This window comes from Saimiri boliviensis, chromosome 4, assembly GCF_048565385.1.
Source record: "Saimiri boliviensis isolate mSaiBol1 chromosome 4, mSaiBol1.pri, whole genome shotgun sequence".
In the NCBI taxonomy this organism is placed as follows: Eukaryota; Metazoa; Chordata; class Mammalia; order Primates; family Cebidae; genus Saimiri; species Saimiri boliviensis.
The window spans coordinates 162,613,809-162,634,249 of NC_133452.1; the positions used below are offsets into that span (position 1 = coordinate 162,613,809).

The window sequence follows — 20,441 nt, forward strand, 5'->3', positions numbered from 1 at the left end:
GATTGTCGGTCAAAATTCTATTTTATGTTTGATCTGGCCATTGTCTGCTTTTATATACAGCCTCTCAAAGCTAAAACGATGAAATAATGATGGAATAAATCATACTACTATATTTCATAAATTCTTTTTTTTTTTTTTTTGAGATAGAGTCTTGCACTGTTATCCAGGCTGAAGTGCTGTGGTGGAATCTCAGCTCACTGCAACTTCTGCCTCCTGCGTTCACGTGAGTCTCGTGCCTCAGCCTCTGAGTAGGTGGCACTACAGGCATGTACTACCACACCCAGCTAATTTTTATATTTTTAGTAGAGATGGGGTTTTGCCATGTTGGCCAGGCTGGTCTCAAACTCCTGGCCTCAAGTGATCTGCCTGTCTTGGCCTTGCAAAGATTACAGGCGTGAGCCATCATGCCCAGCTTCTATTTCATTAATTCTAACACATAAATATTTTTACATTTTACCATTTCTGATATCAGGATGTCCTATAGTTGCAGAAGGCCATGTGCCAGGCAGGAAGTGGGTGGCACTGCTTATGCATGCACATCAGCTGTGCAGAACTGGGGTCGCAGGCTTGGAAGAACATCACGAAGACAACACAAAGCACCCTCCTAAGAAATGCCGCCTCCCCCAAGCTCATGATGGCACACAGGCAGTATCTGTCCTAAGAAACGCCACCCCCCCCAAGCTCATGATGGCACACAGGCAATATCTGTCCTAAGAAATGCCACCTCCCCCAAGCTCATGATGGCACACAGGCAGTATCTGTCCTAAGAAATGCCACCTCCCCCAAGCTCATGACAGCACACAGGCAATATCTGTCCTAAGAAATGCCACCTCCCCCAAGCTCATGATGGCACACAGGCAATATCTATCCTAAGAAATGCCACCTCCCCCAAGCTCATGACGGCACACAGGCAATATCTGTCCTGAGAAATGCCGCCTCCTCCAAGTTCATTATGGCACACAGGCAGTATCTGGAAAAGCCTCAGGTATCGGTAAACACACTGACAAGTTATTGGGCAGGAAGAAAATTTAGGAATACCTTAATGTATGTCACTTATACGTTCCTTTTTACATATGCACAAGAACGAGTCATGATAAAAACTGTCTAAGCACCCCCTCAATCTTTTTCAATTTGTTTAAAACTCTAAGTGAGAAGAAAGTGACGTATCTTGGCTTAGTTGACAACATTTTTTTCCTTAGTGGTATTTAAAACAATTGTGCATCTTATTAAATACAATCATAAGCGTCTTACATTGAATTGAATTTAGTTAATATAAGCACTGTATTTTTGCCTGGTACTTTCTCAGTGTGATCTTCACAACAACTCAGACAGTATTATCATCTCTGCATTAGATGATAGAATTGAGGTTCAAAAAAAGTCAACTGGTTTGCTCAAGGCAGAAGAACCAGTACTAGGTAGTCTGGACTTGGAGCTGCACTCCAAGTGCTTGTTATTTCAAATATGTGACAAAGGCTCCCAGGAGGAAACACGCAAGTTCATGTTCAAAACATCTAGATAAGGTTTCCTAACGTGGTATCAGAATCCTCAGGTGAGTTGCCAGTTGGTATGTTGTAGTAAACTAGATTTTAGTTCCAGTTCACACCATTCTTTCCTACCCACCCCACTTTATTCCTCCTCCCTCCACACAGAGGATGTGTGGATAAAACCTTATGGGAAGGTAAGACTCCTCCTTACCCCTGTTTCCAGAAGCCCTGCAGTACTTTTAGAAATTTATAAGTGTTGGCCAGGAGCAGTGGATCATGCCTGTAATTCCAGCACTCTGGGAGGCCAAGGTGGGTGGATCACCTGAGGTCGGGAGTTTGAGACCAGCCTGGCCAACATGGTGAAACCCCATCTCTACTAAAAATACAATAATTAGCTGGGCGTGGTGCCAGGCACCTGTAATCCCGGCTACTCTGGAGGCTGAGGCAGGAGAATGGCTTGAAACCAGGAGGTTGAGGTTGCAGTGAGCCCCGAGTACACCACTGTACTCCAGTCTGGGTGACAGAGTAAGACTCTGTCTCAAAAAAAAAAAAAAAAAAGGAATTTATAAGCATCCCAGGGATGAAAAAGAGAGAAGGAAACACCGCAACAGGTATCTCCAGTCAGTTATTTCAGAACTCTGGCAGCCTAGGGCAGGCAGAAAATAGCCGGAAAGGACAAGGAGCCTGCAAACAAATCAAGCCTTACTATGGTGTCTGGAAGTTCTAGGCCTTGTTTTTGAGTTTAATCGAGAAACAACTCCAATCATGAGAGTGCTGTCTGTTGAACTGCACCTAGGGGCCTGCCACTGGCCGAAGCACAGGAATGCCTAGCCTGCCACCATCGCCGGCCACGCTCTGGGTAGGTGAAAAGGATCTTTAAGGTCCAGAGCTGGGCTGAGTTAGACCAAGGGACAGGGAGGAACCAGAGCGCAGGTGAGGTAAGGTCAGGAGGTGGGGATAACGCCTCTGTGTCAGTACAACAGATCTGAGGCTATCAGAACACCACTCTGATAAGGTGAAATGGAGGGGGAAAACTAAGCATTTCATGTTTCATGCCTAAAACCTTAGAGGAACAATACCTGGTTGTGCAAAGTTTGCCACCAATAACTTCCTTTGCTTCCAGTGAGGAAAATGTGGTTCGAGACAGGAGGTGGAAGGGAAGACTGGCCATCTCCCATCTGCAGCCATTGACCGCTTCCTAACCAAAGGGCATGAGAACAGCAACTGGTTTCCCAGAAATGACATTTATTCACCTCCCCAAGGTGCTGGGGCCCACAATAGCAACACTGCTATCAGCCAGGGATAACTGGTCAAGAACCCCATGGATAAAGACTGAGCCTCCACAGGACCATATGGTACCTTCAGGCAAATGAAGAAAAGGCAGCTCTAAGAGAAGATACGACTCTGAAGGCACACAGTTTGGTGAATGGACTATAAACCAAATGCCCAATCCCACGGCCCTTTGGCGAATGTCTTTGGTTGTGCAAGGCACAACTTTCACAGCCATATTGTACCTGGAAAGCAATTCATCGTCATTATCTCAGTGCAAACTTACAAGTGCTCAGCATAAAAAGCATTTCCCATTCTCAACAGAGGTACATTAAGGCAAGAAAACACTGCGTCTCCATTTCCTCAACATTAAAAGGCATATGGACTAGATGTTATAAAAAATTCCTTCAGCTCTAATAGCTTATAAGTGTTGCCTTTTTTTGTTTTTGTTTTGAGACAGAGTTTCGCTCTTGTCACCCAGGCTGGAGTGCAACGGCATGATCTCAGCTCATAGCAACCTCTGCCTCCTGGGTTCAAGCAATTCTCCTGCCTAAGCCTCTTGAGTAGCTAGGATTACAGGTACCTGCCACCATGCCCAGCTAATTTTTGTATTTTTCGTAGAGATGGGATTTTACCATGTTGGCCAGGCTGGTCTTGAACTCATGACCTCACATGATCCACCTGCCTTGGCCTCCCAAAGTGCTGGGATTACAGACATGAGCCACTGTGCCCGGCCCAGTGGTAGTACTTTATGGGTTAAATAATGCTTCACATATCTTATTTGATCTACTTGTAGCAACTGTTTCTGAATTAGGAGTTCTCAGTTCTCATTTCACAGGAAAGGATGCTGAGTTTCACAGTCAGCCTTTAGACTGAAGACCTCAAGCTTTCGCTGTGGCACCCCCATTGTCTTTGATGGCTCTGTAAAGTTCGTCCACTCCATTCTGGATTACGTAAGACCTTCCTTACTTATTATTCCATCTACAAATGACCCAGTTCTCTTGACGAACTCGTGCTCTCTCCTGCTCCGTGCCCTTTGCCCACTGCACTGTAGTTTTCCGTCATCAAAAAGGCAGAATTTACATAGAAAGCCTTTCAATTTTAAAGATAAAGCTGAACTGAGAGACAAAATAGAACTTTTAAAATAAGGCTTCACAAGTTCAAAATGTTATAAATAGTACAAGCCCATATATCCTTCCACAAACTCTGCATGGATCAATTTTAAACATGTAAAAGATCTGAAAGCAAATGTCCCCCGCAGTGAAAACTGGTGAGAATAACACATGCTTTTTTATTTTCCTTGTTTGCTTCCTTTCTGATCTGTATTTTCTATTTTTTCTACATTGAACACATCTTACCTTTACATTAACAAAATATGCTTGTAGTTTTCATTTTTATAGAAAACAGGTATCTCAACATGGTCATTCTGATACAGATTTTTAAACAAAATTACCGAGAGATGTTGGAATGGATATTTCTGACTCCACATCTTCCTGGCCGATCTTGTTCCTCAATCTCATCCCTTCTCTGGGTTTCCTGTCATGCATGACCATTCGAAAAGCCTCCCCCCAGCCGAATTCCCTCCCTTCTTTGGGTGACGGTGATGACATCATTGATTCAGAGATGGGATAAGGCTCTGACTGGTGTCAGAGAATGAATGAGATGTGGCGATGGGGTGAGCCCAGAGATGGGCTAGAAATGGGCAAAGCACAGAAACGTATTCCGCAAGGACTGAGCGAGCACTTCCTGTGCCAGGACTTGAACGAGGAAGGGATGAAGGTCAAGGATGCAGAGAATGAGGCTCAAGGCTAAGATGAAGGTGACTGTGGCCAACGCTGCCAGTTCAGTGAACATTCTCCATTTATTCCTTAGCAACAGAACTCCCATAATTATCTGGGGCCCCAGAATACCCCAGCTAACAGACTACATTTCCCAGCCGCCCCTGACCCTTGCAGCTTAGTGTGGTCATGTGATTGTGCACTGGTCAAAGAGGTAATTATTGAATAAAACTTGAGGAAAGCTCTTTTTGGCCTCCTCCTCTCTTCTTCTTCCTGCTGCCTAGAATAGAATACAAGTTCTGGTGCCACAGCAGCCATCTAGGGCGACACGAGGGCCTAGAGAAAGCAAGGCAGTGCTGGGGAGATGGAAGGAGCTGGGTCCTGGAAGGCATGGCACTGCCTACAGCCCCAGACAGCCAACCTCTGAATTCTCTTTTTTTTTGGGGGGGTGGGGGGATGGAGTTTCACTCTTGTTGCCCAGGCTGGAGTGCAATGGCACGATCCCAGCTCACTGAAACCCCCGCCTCCCAGGTTCAAGTGATTCTCTTGCCTCAGCCTCCTGAGTAGCTAGGATTACAGGTGGCCTGGCTAATTTTTTTGTATTTTTAGTGGAGACGGGGTTTCTGCATGTTGGTCAGGCCAGTTTCGAACTCTCGACCTCAGGTGATCTGCCCGCCTCGGCCACCCAAAGTGTCGGGATTAAAGGCATAAGCCACGCCACCCAGCCTTTTTTTTTTTTTGAGGCAGAGTCTTGCTGTGTCACCCAGGCAAGAGTGCAGTGGTGCAATCTTGGCTCACTGAAACCTTTGCCTCCTGGGTTCAAGCAATTCTCCTGACTCAGTCTCTTAAGTAGCTGGGACTACAGGCAGGTGCCACCACGCCCAGCTAATTTTTTGTATTTTTAGTAAAGACAGGGTTTCTCCATGTTGGTCAGGCTGGTCGTGAGCTCCTGAAATCAGGGGATTCCCCCCTCCACCCACCTCAGCCTCCCAAAGTGCTGGGATTACAGGTGTGAGCCACTGTGCCCAGCCCAACCTTTTAATTCTTGAAGAGAAAATAAACTTTTCTCTCATTTAAGCCACTGCTTATCTCAAACATTTCTAAGAAGCCAGGCCAGGTGTGATGGCTCACACCTAAAATCCAAGCATTTTGGAAGGCGGAGGTGGGTGGATCACCTGAAGTCAGGACTTTGAGATCAGCCTGACCAACATGGTGAAACCCCATCTCCACTAAAAATACAAAAGTTAGCTGGGTGTGGTGGCGCATGCCTGTAGTCCCAGTTACTTGGGAGGCTGAGGTAGGTTGAACCTGGGAGGCGGAAGTTGCAGTGAGCTGAGATTGCACCATTGCACTCCAGCCTGGGCAACAAGAGGGAGACTATCTCAAAAAAGAAAAGAGGAGAGAGGAGAGAGGAGAGAGGAGAGGAGAAGAGAAGCCAGACCTATTTTTATCTGATAAGTGACACTATTTAGCCTTTTTTTTTTTTTTCAGCTTATGGATTATAAAATTCATTGGTTCGGGTAAGATTAAAGCAGACACCTACAGTGAGTAATGGCTGCTTTATGGAGAAGGCAAATACTATAAAGCCAAATGAGAATCTAGCCATTTTTAAAGTGACAGATATACCCCTGAATTCTGAAATCACTTATATATAACTAATATGCTTTCGTATAGAAGCAATTAATTTTTTAGGTATATGTATATTTTCTCTCCAACTAAAATACCAACTTCCTAAGGGACCAATTTAAAACATAAGCTGATACATTTATACTTCTAGGTTCTACTTATTTCTTATCTACTAATATTAACAATTTTAGTTAAAAAAATAAATGTGCATTTATGCATAAATGCATGTATGCATTTTAAATAAAAATATGTTCCTTTAGTTAAAAACATTTTTTTAAATGACACGATTTCAAAATTGCTGCTCTATGTGCCAAATAACTTTGCAATCCCCAACTGTGAACAAAGTAATTGGCAGCATAGATAGAAGATGCTTAAACGCCTATTTTTAAGTCTCAAGGAGAAAACAGTTTAAAAAATAAACAGAAGATTAAATTATATCCATCTCTCTTCAAATTCTAACAATTAACAACAGCTAAGTGGGAGACGTAGCAGAACAGCAGCCCAGTCACCGCCACCAGCCCGCACACCTGCTCTCCCGTCGCTCCACTGCCCCTCTCCTCTGCCAGCCACAAAGGAAGAAGTCCCTGCGCTCAGTGAGTGACAATGGCTCCGGCTAATGCAAAGCTGGCTTTGCGGGGGACATGGGGATGGACTCTGGAGACAGGGCCACCCACACAGTGCCCATCTACGAGGGCTATGCCTTCCCCTATGCCATCCGCATCTCGACCTGGCTGGCCAGGACCTGACCGACTACCTCATGAAGATCCTCACAAATGTGGCTACACCTTCCTCACCGTGGCCAAGCAGGAGATCCTCCATCACATCGCCCTGGACTTTCAGCAGATGGCCACCACTGCATCCTCCTCCTCCCTGGAGAATAGCTATGAGCTGCCTGATGGCCAGGTCTCCACCATTGTCAGCGAGAGGTTCTGGTGTCAGGAGGCGCTGTTCCAGCCATCCTTCCTGGGCATGGGATCTTGTGGCATCCACAAGACCACCTTCAACCCCATCATGAAGTGTTACGTGGACATCCTCAAAGACCTGTTTGCCAACATGGTGCTGTCCAGTGGCACCAGAACGTACCCAGGCATCACTGACAGGATGCAGAAGGAGATCACAGCCCTAGTGTGATGAGGATCACGTCGGAGTTACAACCCGAGACGCTGATTACAACTTGTGGAGGTTTGTTCTGCAGACCTTGACTTAACCACGGATGAATGAATGCACTTGTACACCCAGTACGGTAAATTTGAGTGGGCTAGGGATGGTCCTTAGCTGCTTTTAGAGGGCGACTGCAGCTGATTCTGACTCCTTGTTCTTTTTGTATTTAGTATAGATTAAATAACAGAGGTTCTAAGTTAACACACTTGTGGATAATTAACATGGTTAAAAGAGTGGTTTTGGGATCTCGGACTCCCTGGACCCTCCCTCCAGCCCAGCCTTGCTAGCTCCGCCTGCGGTGCGTGCTCCCACCTCTAACTCAAAACGCCTGTCTAGGGCGGTGGAAACAGGTGTGGGGCCTGTGGGAGGACCGTGTACCACGCAGAAGAGGTGCAGTGTGATGGCCGGAGCTTCCACCGCTGCTGCTTTCTCTGCATGGTTTAGCAGGAAAAATTTAGATAGCACAACAGTGGCAATTCATGAAGTAGATGAAGAGATCTACTGCAAATCCTGCTGTGGAAAGAAGTATGGGCCAAAAGGCTACGGTTACGGCCGGGGCGCTGGCACGCTTAACATGGACCGTGGCGAGAGGCTGGGCATCAAACCAGAGAGTGTTCAGCCTCACAGGCCTACGACAAATCCAAACACTTCTAAATTTGCTCAGAAATACGGAGGTGCTGAGAAGTGTTCCAGATGTGGGGATTCTGTATATGCTGCCGAGAAGATCATTGGAACTGGAAAGCCCTGGCACAAAAACTGTTTCCGATGTGCAAAGTGTGGGAAGAGTCTTGAATCAACAACTCTGACTGAAAAAGAAGGTGAAATCTATTGTAAAGGATGCTATGCGAAGAACTTTGGGCCCAAGGGATTTGGCTATGGCCGAGGAGCAGGGGCTCTTGTTCATGCCCAGTAAGGTGTAAACCCAGAACTAATCATCACACACTGAGAATCTCTTCATAATCTAGGCACAGATAAATCCTTAAGACTAAACTACTGTGAAATTCTACCAGCATTAAGTACTGTATATTACCCTGTACTTGGATAGGCTGGCTAACTCGTAGGAAGAGAGCACTGTGTCATATCCTTTTGCTGTGTTCACCAGCATTTTGGGGGAACATTTCTTTTATGTTTTAAATAAAACTTCAGCTCGAAAAAAAAAAAAAGAGTGGTTTTACGAATGATGAAAAGGTTTTGGTTTGCGGGGGCCTAGAATAAACACCATTAATGGGTAATTCTTTCTCAGCTTTCTCCTGAGAAGACCATCCAGCACAAAGTTTACATAGGCAAACAAATCAGAGTAGAGACAAAGGAATGTGGGATAAACAGACTTAACTAGGGAAGCTTTTATTGTCTTTAAATTTTTACCTTATGATGTAATACTTTAAGAAGAACTGGCTGCTTTTAGCCTGTTCCATTAAAACTTTTCAGCTTGGGCCGGGCGTGGTGGCTCAAGCCTGTAATCCCAGCACTTTGGGAGGCCGAGGCGGGTGGATCACGAGGTCGAGAGATCGAGACCATCCTGGTCAACATGGTGAAACCCCGTCTCTACTAAAAATACAAAAAACTAGCTGGGTATGGTGGCGCGTGCGTGTAATCCCAGCTACTCAGGAGGCTGAGGCAGGAGAATTGCCTGAACCCAGGAGGCGGAGGTTGCAGTGAGCCGAGATCGCGCCATTGCACTCCAGCCTGGGTAACAAGAGCGAAACTCCATTTCAAAAAAAAAAAAAAAAAAAAAAACTTTTCAGCCTTCCAAAAGGTTTGAGACTATAATCTTCTAACTTTCCCTAATATTTCCCTAATATTTTGCTAGCCATCCCAAGTGAATCCCAGCACCCTGACATCCAGCACCGTGATCAAGATCACCGCATCCCCAGACTGCAAGTCCTCAGTGTGGATCGGCGGCGCCATCCTGGCCTCACTGTCCACCTTCCAGCAGATGTGGACTAGCAAGCAGGAGTACAAGCCGGTCCCCTCCATCGTCCACCGCAAATGATTCTAAATGGACCGCGAGTGATGCGTAGCGTTTGCTGCATGGGTTAATTCAGAACTATATAAATTTGCCCCTGGCCAATGCATATACCTCATGCTAGCCTCACGAAACTGGAATACACCTTCAAAAAAAAAAAAAAAAAGTCGTTAAAGCTTGTATCTGGTATCAGCACTGGGTTGTAGAACTTGTTGCTGATTTTGACCTTGTATTGAAGTTAACCGTTGCCCTTGGTACTTGGTCAATACTGTGTAGATATCTTTGATTTCAACCCTTAGCACATATGGCTTGGTCATTTTGTGGATCAGGTAAGAACATGCTTGTGGCACACAAGTCTGTGGCTTGGTGGGTCTGCATAGCCAGCAGTCTCCGACATGGGCAGGGTATTCATGTGTCAGTGCTGAGTGTTCTGGGATTTCTCTGGGGGCTGGCAAGGGCTCCTGAACCAGTGGTTTCTGCCCTGCCAGTCTGTCAGGGTTGGAAAATGCAAGTCATAGGACCCAGTTTCCTTGCTTAGCTGACGTTTTCCTGCCAGAACAGTGTGGGCTGTCACTTGCTTTGAGTTGGAAGCGGACTGCATTTACGCCTGTGTAAATGTATTCATCCTTTTAATTTATGTAAGGTTTTTTGTACGCAATTCTCAATTCTTTAAAGAGATGACAACAAATTTTTGTTTTCTACTGTTATGTGAGATTATTAGGCCCCAGCAACACATCACTGTGTAAGAAAAAATAAAAGTGCTGCGGTAACAAAAAACAAACAAACAAACAAACAAACAAAAACACAGAAGACTATAGCAATAAAAAAAATACAGAGAGCATAATAGAAGACTATAGCAACAGCCACAGCAAAAAAATAGAAGACCTAAGACTGACTTTAACAAGATATTTGCATATCTATTTTAAGACAACCTTAAAATGCTACTGAGAAAAATAAATAAATAAAATGCTGCTGAGGAACACACACACACACACACACACAACTTAAATAAATAGAGAAAAACCTTAAATAAATGGAGAAAAACATGAATAAATGTTCTTGGACAAATAGACTCAATATCATAAATGCATCAGCGTTTACTAAATTAACCCATAAAATTCTTCATGTCCAGTAAAATGATACTGGCAGAATTTTTACTTGGGTGAATGAAAAACTAGAAAAAATGAATTTTAAAATTCACATGGGAAAATTAACAAGAAAAAAAGGCCAAACAAAAATTTTTGTAAAAAAAGATTATTGAGGGAAAACTAGTCCTACCATATAATGAAATAAATTGTAAAAAAAAAAAAAACATTAAAAGAGGATGATACAGGTGCAGAAATGGATCACTGAATGGTAAAGATATCCAATAAATGGATCCAAATAGTTCCAAGACCACAAGACATGATTTAAAACGGCATTTCATATCAGTGGAGAAGGCCGGTGCAGTGGCTCACACCTGTAATACCAGCACTTTGGGAGGCTGAGGCCGGTGGATTGCTTGAATCCAGGAGTTAGAAACCAGCCTGGGCAATAGGGCGAAACCCCATCTCCACTAAAAATACAAAATTTAGCTAGGTGCGGTGACAGTCACCAGTAAGCCCAGCTACGCGGGAGGCTGAGGCACGAGAATTGCTTGAACCTGGGAGGTAGAGGCTGCAGTGAGCCGAGATGATGCCACTGCCCTCCAGCCTGGATGACACGGATGGGTGACAGAGCCAGACTCTGTCTCAAAAAAAAAAAATCATCATTGAAGAAAAGTTCGCTATTAAATAAACTGTATTAGAGAAACAGGTAGCCATCTGAGAAAAATGCTAAGCTGTATCCCTGCATCACACTAACACCAAGATAAATTTCTTTTTTTAATTTAAAAAATTTTTACTTTTGGCCAGATACAGTGCCTCACACCTGTAATCCCAGCACTTTGGGAGGCCAAGGTGGATGGATCAACTGAGGTCAGAAGTTTGAGACTAGCCTGGCCAACATGGCAAAACCCTGTCTCTACTAAAAATAGAAAAAACTTCGCCAGGCACGGTGGCAGTTGCCTGTAATCCCAGCTACTCGGGAGGCTGAGACAGGAGAATCGCTTGAACCCGGGAGGCGGAGGCTGCAGTGAGCTGAGCTCATCTCAGGAAAAAAAAATTGTTTTTATTTGCACAGGCGTTGAAATAAATTTCTAATGAAAAACACAAGCCCATAAAAGCAGTATGAGAAACTACAAGACTGACTTTGGCAAGGGTTCCAGGACAATTCAATGGCGAAAGAATAGTCTTTTCAACAAATGATGTTGCAACAGACAGGTATCAACAAGCAAAAGAATAAAATTTGACCCGTACCACACACCATATACAAAAACAATTCAAAATGGATCAAAGACCAAATGTCAGAGCTAAAACTACAAAGCTATTAGAAGAAAACATAAGTGTAAATCTTCATGAACTTCAATTATACAATGATTTCTTAAATATGACAGCAGAAGAACAAAAACAAAAGAAAAAATAGATAAGATCAACACAAAAATGAAAAACTTTTGTGCTTCTAAGGACACCATCAAGAAAGTGAAAAAGTCCACAGAATGGAATGAAAATTCTTGCAAATCAAAATTCTAATATGGGATTTTTATCTAAAATATACAAATAACTATAATTCAATAATAAAAAGATAAATCATTTTAAATATGAACAAGGATCTGAATAGACAGTTCCCCAAAAAAGATACATAAACGACTAATAAGTTCAAGAAAATATGCTCAATATCATTAGCTATCAGGGACATGCAAGTCAGAAAGACAATGAGATACCTCCTCACTCCCACTAGCATGGTGATAATAAAAAGGAAACAATTAAAAATATCATGAAGGATATGAGAAATGGAACCCTCTTGCACTGTTGGCGAGAATGCAAAACAGTGCCCTCACTTGGAAAACACTTTGGCAGCTCCTCAAACACTTAAATAGAGTTACTGTATAACCCAGCAATTCCACTTCTATGTATATATTCAAGAGAAATGAAAACTATAGCCACGAAACAATGTGTACATATTACAGGAGTTAGGCCTGGCAGGGTGGCTCATTCCCGTAATCCCAGCACTTTGGAAGGCTGAGCCCTTTGGAGGGCTGAGCAGGGAGGATTGACTAGGCCCAGGAGTTTGATACCAGCCTGGGCAGCAAAGACTGAGCCTATGTTTTTTTTTTTTTTTGAGCCAACGCTGTCTCAAAATAAATGAATAAATTGTATATGAATGTTCATAATAGCCAAAAAGTAGAAACAAACCAAACATCCATCAACTGAAAAATGGCTAAAAATAATGTAGTATATCCAAGTAAAGGTATATTATTAGAAATGAAGTACTGATATATGCTAGAGTATGAGAAGCCTTGAAAATATGCTTTAAAAAACCCAAAAACATTATGCTAAGTGAAAGAAGCCAGCCAGGAAGAACCACGTATTGTATGATTCCATGTATATAAAATATGTAGGATGGCCAACTCCACATAGACAAAAAGTAAATTAGTAATTGTCCAGGGCTGGGAGACTGGAGGGAAACAGGGAGTAAATTATAAGATGTACAGAGTTTTTGCTTTTTTTTTTTTTCCCGAAGTAATGAAAACATTCTAGGCCAGGTGCAGTGGCTCACATCTGTAATCCCAGCACTTCGGGAGATCCAGGCGGGTGGATCACTGAGGTCAGGAGTTGGAGACCAGCCTGGCCAACATGGTGAAACCCCATCTCTCCTAAAAATACACAAATTAGCTGGGTATTGTGGTGGACACCTGTAGTCCCAGTTACTCAAGAGGCTGAGGCATGAGAATCGCCTGAATCGGAAGGTGGGGGTTGCAGTGAGCTGAGATCATGCACTCCAGCCCGGGTGACAGAGAAAGACTGTTTCCCAAAAACAAGGGAAGGGAAAGAGAGGGAAAGGGAGGGGAGGGCAAAATTGTATCCATTAATAAAATACATGGATTTTTAAAAATGTTATAGGAAATCACCATAAGCGAAGTAAAAGTATCAACAACAAACTGGGAAAATATTTGTAACTCACACTGCAGACAAAGGATAATTTCCCTAATACTTAAGAGCACTTTCAAATTAATAAAAATTCAATACAAAAAGTCTATCAACAGACAGAACATAGAAAAGAAAATATAAGTGCAACTGAAATATATTAAAAGATGCTCAGGCCCAGGGGCACAGTTGCTCACCCATGTTAATTTCAGCACTTTGAGAGGCTGAGGCAGGTGAATCGATTGAGCCCAGGAGTTCAAAACCAGTCTAGGCAACATAGGGAGGCCCTATCCCTTAAAAAAAAAAATTAGCGTGGCATGGTGATACATACCTATAGTCCCAGCTACTCAGAGGGCTGAGGCAGGAGGATCACTTGAGCCCAGGAAGCAGAGGCTGCAGTGAGCTGAGATCATACTGCACTCCAGCCTTGATGATAAAGTGAGACTGTCTCAAAAATAAAAAAAAAAGATGCTCCAATTTACTCTTAAAAAGAAAAATGCAAATTAAAACAATGAGATGCCATTTTTTACTAAGAGATTGTCACATATGAAAAAAGTCTAGGCCAGGCATGGTGGCTCACACCTGTCATCCCAACACTTTGGGAGGCCCAGGCGGGAGGGTCACTTTAGTCCAGGAGTTCAAGGCAGGCCTAGGCAACACAGCGAGACTTGTCGCCACAAAAAATAAAAGAATTAGCCAGGCATGGTGGTGTCATCCATAGTGCCAGCTACTCAGGAGACTGAGGCGAGAGAATCACTTGAATCTGGAAAGTCAAGGCTGCAGTGAGTCCAGATGGTGCCACTGCACTCTAGCTGGGTGACAGAGTGAGACTCTGTCTAAAAAGGAAAGAAAAAGAAAGAAAAGAAAAGATGGAAGAAAGAAAGAAAAACTGGAAACAACCACGTTTGTCAGCAGAAAACCGATTAAATAAACTACAGTCTGCTCATAAAATGGAATACCTTGCATCAATAAAGCTCTTCATGTACTGCTGCATACCGAGAGCTTTTGTGAAGTGCAGAAAGCCAAGTGCAGAATCGTATACACAGTACTCACCTCTTATGGGAAAGAAAATGGGTGGGGAAAATATAAGTATCAATTTGCTTGAAAATGCATAAAATATCTCTGGAAGAATAAACAAAAAATTGTTAACATCTATGCTAATGAGGGGAGAGAGGGCTCAGGGAGATTTTTAAAAAACAAATCATCTTTTGTACTCTGTGAATTATGTGAATGTCTTTAATATTTTAAAAATAAATAAATTTAATAATTCCGCTTTTACTTTTGGTCACTGGGGTCTTAGATCTACTCAGCATGAAGAGCTTTGAGTGAGTTAACACCAGAGAGCAGAAAGAAAAGACCTGGGTTACATGCAAGAAGGGAATCCACCCACAGCACAGAGAGGAGCAGGAGGTGAGCAGGGTGGCCAGACCTAGCAAATGAAAATACAGTGCAGGATTCCCAGGTAAATAAGAATTTCAGGTGAATAATAATTTTTTTCATTCTGCAATATTTGGGACATTGTTTTTTCTTTTTTCTTTTTTTAGGTGGAGTCTCGCTCTATCTCCAGGCTAGAGTGCAGTGGTACGATCTCGGCTCACTGCAACCTCTGCTTCCTGGGTTCAAGCAATTCTCACACCTCAGCCTCCTGAGTAGCTGGGATTACAGGCACCCACCACCACATCCAGCTAATTTTTGTATTTTTAGTTTCACCATGTTGGTCAGGATGGTCTCGATCTCCTCACCCTGTGATCTGCTCACGTCAGCCTCCCAAAGTGCTGGGATTACAGACGTGAGCCACCAGGCCTGGCCAGTATTAGGGACATCCTTATACTGTTTTGTCTGGTAACTCTAGCTATGAGAAAATGCCTATGTGCCCCAAGCGGCCCGTTGAGAACTACAGCTCGTCTATATCTCTCCCAGAAGATCCCCAAACACAACACTGTGAAGAGAAAGAGCTGACATCCACACTTCACTCCAAGAAGCAATAGCTCAACCCAGATTTCAGTCCATATCCTGAATCCCCACTGATGTCTTTATCACTTAATATAAGCACAAACAACTGGTTAACAAGAGAACGAACACAAGGAGGAACAGATAGATCACTTGAGGGAAAGAAAGAAACAAAATAAGGGAAAGACCTCAAAAACAAACTATTGAACAAAAGGAACGGGTTTTAATTTTAATTTTCAATTTTTTTGCATTGAGTAACCTTTATTTCAAAGAGATGGAATTATCACGCTGCTCTGGAACAAATTGTTTGTAAGAGCCGGCTAACAGCTTTCATCTCAGCTGGGGCTGAGTGTATGAAAAACAATCCTGTGTGTGGCAGCCAGGATTCAACAGAGCCAGAATCTGACATTTACTTCTTCACTGGCTTGTGTTTTGGTAAGCCTTGCCCAGAACTATCCTGTGGATAATAAGAGGAATATATTATTGATAGATTTCTCTTTCCATTTCACTGCAGTTGAATTTACTTTTTAGAAAAGTAGCTGTGACCAATAAACAAAGGTCAAATAAGAGCAACCTCAAGATACCCCATGGCAGCTTTCCTAAGCCTGTGATGAACTGCGAGCATGTTTCACAGATTGATTCAAATGATGGAAGGAGCCAGCCTTAGCAATTCCTGCCATATGTCAGGACAGATGCCTCGGGAGAGGGAGCAAAGGCTCCCCACCGTGTCTCCATGCCCTTTTCTCCTCCTGCTCTTCTTTCTCTCACCTCCCAATCGCCCAGTGCTCTCTCCCATACCCTGGAAATATCCAGCTCAAAAGCCGGTTATCTATGCAGCCTTCCTCAGCTTCCCAAACACAGCCTCCAAGCTGAGGTCACTGCTCCCTCCTCTAGACAGGTCCCAAGGCCAGACTATCACCACAAGTGTAACTATGTATTAAAATCATAATTGACATTTGTGAAAAACTACCATGCATTCCAGTGTGTTCCTGGCACTTTGCATCCATTACTTTTAATCCTCTGGGAAAAAAAAAACCAATTACATATTATTGTCCCCGTTTTATAGATGATGAAACTGAGGCTCAGAAAGGTGAAGGTGTCTACGAATTAGACCCAATCTGGGTGTGTCTGATACCACAGAATATGTTCTTTCCCATGCTGGGCTGCATATGTGTCTCTCTCCTTCACGAAGAAAAAAAAATCAGTTGGGTTTTCTTCTAATTCACAAAAGCAATAAATATTTATCATAGAGAATCCAAGCAATTAGGTGTAGCAGAGTGAATGACACTGTTTTATCAGCCATTCCCTCAGCGTCACTCTCTTCTCTGCCAAGTGACCCCACTATGTCATCATCACTCAGCATCTCACTGCCCGATTCCCATACATCCCATTGTAAGCCACAGGGCAAGGGCTCTGTCTGGTTCCCCAACTGCATCTCCAGGAACTATAGGAGGTGTTGGTATATAGTAAGAGCTCGAATTTACTCAATACATGTACGAATGAATAAATGAAGGATAAATCTCCTGAGTAATTAAAAGTGAACTGTAATAGTACTCAGAGTTAATTGTTACAAGTTTTTAAACAATTGCATTAGTTTACATTGTGCAGCTGTTTTACTTTGGTCTTACTTTTATTTGCATACAAGTGGAATGACAAACGTATATTACAGCATTATGAATAATGAAAGACTGGAGACAACCTAAATGCCATCTGACAGGAGACTGCTTTACCAAATTATGATATAGCCAGGTAATGAAACTCGATGCAGCTGCATATACACGTTGGTATTTTGAAATCGCTAGATATTACGTAGAAAAAGCAAGCAAGGTCAGTGACTACAGTGAGCTACCTTTATTAAGAAGAAAGGAGGATGTTTATTTTTATATACCCTATTTGTTTGGGTTTGCAAAAAAATTACAGAAGAATGTAAAACAAAGAATATAAAAGAGAAGTGATTATATTCGGAAGGGAAGAAAAGGAAATTGGTCAGGTGAGACAAGGGCGGGAAAGAGACCTCTCACAGAGTATGTTTTTACATGATTTTACTTAGACAACGTGACGCAGCCCATAAATATTTTAAGTTAATCACTTTTAAAGGCAAATAGTCTTAAAAAACAGCAGTTCCATGCCTACTCTAGAAAGCAGAGCGGAAAGCTGATGGTGAAGCCGCAGCTGGCAGCACTGATGTGTACAACCAGGAGATGTGAGTTTTGCGGATGCAGAAAGGACAGAAGTCAGAGCCTTGGGCTCACTCAAGGTGAGGAGTAGGAACAAAAGTGTCTCACAAAGCCAGAAACCTTAAAGCAGCAGAACCTCGGTGGGGCACGGTAGCTCACGCCTATAAAGCCAGCACATTCGGAGGGCCAGGCAGCCGGATCGCCTGAGGTCAGGAGTTTGACACCAGCCTGGCCAACATGCTGAAACCCCACCTCTACTTAAAATACAAAAATTAGCCAGGTGTGGTAGCGCACGCCTGTAATACCAGTTACTTGGGAGGCTGAGGCAGGAGAATGGCTTGAACCAGGGAGGCAGAGGTTGCAGTGAGCCGAGATTATGCTGCTGCACTCCGGCCTGGGTGACAAAGCAAGACTCTGTCTCAAAGGAAAATAAAAATAATACAAATAAATAAAAGAAGTAGAACCTCGTTCGTGAAAGGGTAGACCAGAAAAAAAATTTGGCCACTGGGCTCTGTATGAAGATTAACTTCCCCTTCTAGAAGTGGTAATTACAGGTCTGCTTCACATGGATTTGGGCTTGGCTTTTCATTACCAGTTTGGTTTAATAAACCCCAGGGGAAGAAATTAACTTAAAGTTGTCCTCAGTTGTCAGTGCCACAGGTACTTGGCAGAGACAATTATAAGTTCCTTCTAGAAGAACTTTTGTCAACCCCAGAGAGAAAATAGACAAACCAGAACTTATAATTCAAAATCACAGTCCAAGTGGAATAGCTCACAGCCATAATTCCAACACTTTGGGAGGTCAAGGGAAGAGGATCACTTGAGTCTAGGAGTCTGAAACCAACCTGGGCAACATAGTGAGACGCCACCTCTACTAAGACTCTAAAAGAAAAAAATTAGCCAGGCATGGTGGTGTACACCTGCAGTCCCTGACAGCTGGGAGGCAGAGGTGGGAGAGTTGCCTGAGTTGAGGCTGCAGTGAGCCATGATCAAACCACTGCAGTCCAGCCTGGGCAACAGGGCAAGACCCTGTCTCAAAAGAACAACAACAACAAAAAAACCCAAACAACAACAAAACCACACAAAAAGTACAAAACCATACAAAAAGTACAAAACACACAGGCACCACAAAGAAAAGCAATGAAAAAGAGATAAGAGTATTAGGTCCCGAGTTCAGATGATGGAATTCTGGCATATAAATATAAAACAAGGTGCTTAAATTTTTTTTTTAAAGGGTCAGGTACAGTGGCTCATGTCTGAAATCCTAGCACTTTGGGAGGCCGACATGGGCGGATCACAAGGTCAGGAGTTCGAGATCAGCCTGGCCAACATGGTGAAACCCTGTCTGTACCGAAAATACAAAAACTAGCTGGGCATGGTGGCATGTGCCTGTAATCCCAGCTACTTGGGAGGTTGAGGCAGGAGAATTGCTTGAACCAGGACCCAGGAGGCAGAGGTTGCAGTGAGCCAAGATTGTGCCACTGGACACCAGCCTGGGCAAAAAAAAAAAAAAGTAGCAAGGTACAAGATTAAAAAAAAAAAAAAAAGATCCTGGCAGATCTGAAAAACAACCAAGCACAACTTCTAAAAACAAAAAGATTTTGGCTATTAAAAACTCAATGGATGAGCTAAATAGTGGATTAGACACTGCTGAAGAGAGAATCTGTGATCTTAGAAAGTCACAGTTGAGCAAGGACTTAGAAAAGATGAAGGAGTGAATCACGTGGAAAGCTGACAGGAAAGCGTTCCCAGGCAGAGGGAAAAAGAAACACAAAGGCTTGAGGAACGGGACTGTGCCCATGTACTGCAGGGACAGCAAGAACGTGAGCATGACTAGAAAAGGGAAAGTGCTAGAAGGTCAGGGAGGGGACGATGGAAGGCCACGTTGTAGGTTAGTACGAGGGATCCTGGCTCTCCCCGTGAGACTGGAAGCATTGCAGGATGAGCTCCCCCCAGCTTCTGTGTTGAAAAGACAGTTTAGCAGTCAAAGGCAGAAACAGAGACAAGTTAGCAGCTTCTGCAATAAGCCAGGCAAGAGGATAGTGTCTTGTAACAAGGCGGTGGCACTGAAGGCCCTGGGAGTCAGAGCCTTGATTTATTTTAAACACAGCATGTAAGATTTGCTGATGGATACGATATAAGGTGTGACACAAGAACAAGAGTCCTAGACGCCTCCGAGCAGCTGGAAGAACGGGGTTGCCATTCTCCAAACTCAAGAGACATCTACATGGAACTGCTGAATAGGCCACAGGATAAACACACCCAGGGTTCATGGGGCAGAGGGCTGGAGATATGCACTGGGAGGCATCATTGTGTAGTTGGTATTCAGAGCCACAAGCCTGCTTTCACCACCAAGAGAATGAGTGCCAGTGAAAAAGGAATGCTCATGCTTGAGGGACAAAATTGAGTAGAAAGAGTGAAAATGCATGAGGGGGGAAGTGGCCTATTTTCAAAATATTCCATGAATATGTCTTAACTAGTCACATGCAGCTGCCAGAGAGGCCTTAATGTGCAAGGGGAAAAACTTAACATAGAGACTTCTGATCTTGACAGTGCCATGTTTTGTGGCAGCAGGGGTGCAAATCACACTACAGCAAATTCCCTGGCTGCTTCAGCCAGAGCAAACCAAACACAGCTCCAGCCTGACTCAAAAGTCCTAACCATCTGAAATGACAATCACTTGGATCCCATTCGCTGTTCATTCTAACACTGCTGGATTAATTGGCTTAAAATCCTGCTTTGTATTTCCTTGGTCAATAATATACTGCTGAAAGTAAGTTAGCAATTTATTTTCAATGTATTTTGTGAAATTGGTTGGAATTAGGGGAGTCAATCTTCCTGAACTTGATATTCCGACATGAAAAAATATGCAAAACTGCTTCACAAATGTAAAGAAAAATCATTTTCATCACAGGGACTGTGGCACTCCAGAGCTTGTTTTTTTTTTTTTTTTTTTTTTTTTTTGAGACGGAGTTTCGCTCTTGTTACCCAGGCTGGAGTGCAATGGCATGATCTCGGCTCACCGC

At 43.3% G+C, this 20,441-nt stretch overlaps 1 protein-coding gene and 2 pseudogenes across 7 annotated transcripts in view; 2 read left to right on the plus strand and 1 right to left on the minus strand.

The window, feature by feature from the left end:
* KIAA0319 (KIAA0319 ortholog) overlaps positions 1-20,441 on the minus strand; it is a 106,406-nt gene that overhangs the window by 67,435 nt on the left and 18,530 nt on the right. For 5 of the 7 annotated variants that reach the window (XM_074398510.1, XM_074398509.1, XM_074398511.1 and 2 more), the window contains exon 1: positions 2,564-7,583. The exons of the other annotated variants lie outside the window; for them this stretch is intronic. In XM_074398510.1, the coding sequence (XP_074254611.1) occupies positions 2,564-2,662 (99 nt within the window). In that variant the 5' untranslated portion in view covers positions 2,663-7,583. Of the gene's footprint in view, positions 1-2,563; positions 7,584-20,441 lie in introns of those variants that run through there. 7 annotated transcript variants of the gene reach the window in all.
* Positions 6,799-7,288, plus strand: LOC104651291 (actin, cytoplasmic 2-like; annotated as a pseudogene).
* LOC104651262 (cysteine and glycine-rich protein 2 pseudogene) lies at positions 7,667-8,481 on the plus strand (annotated as a pseudogene).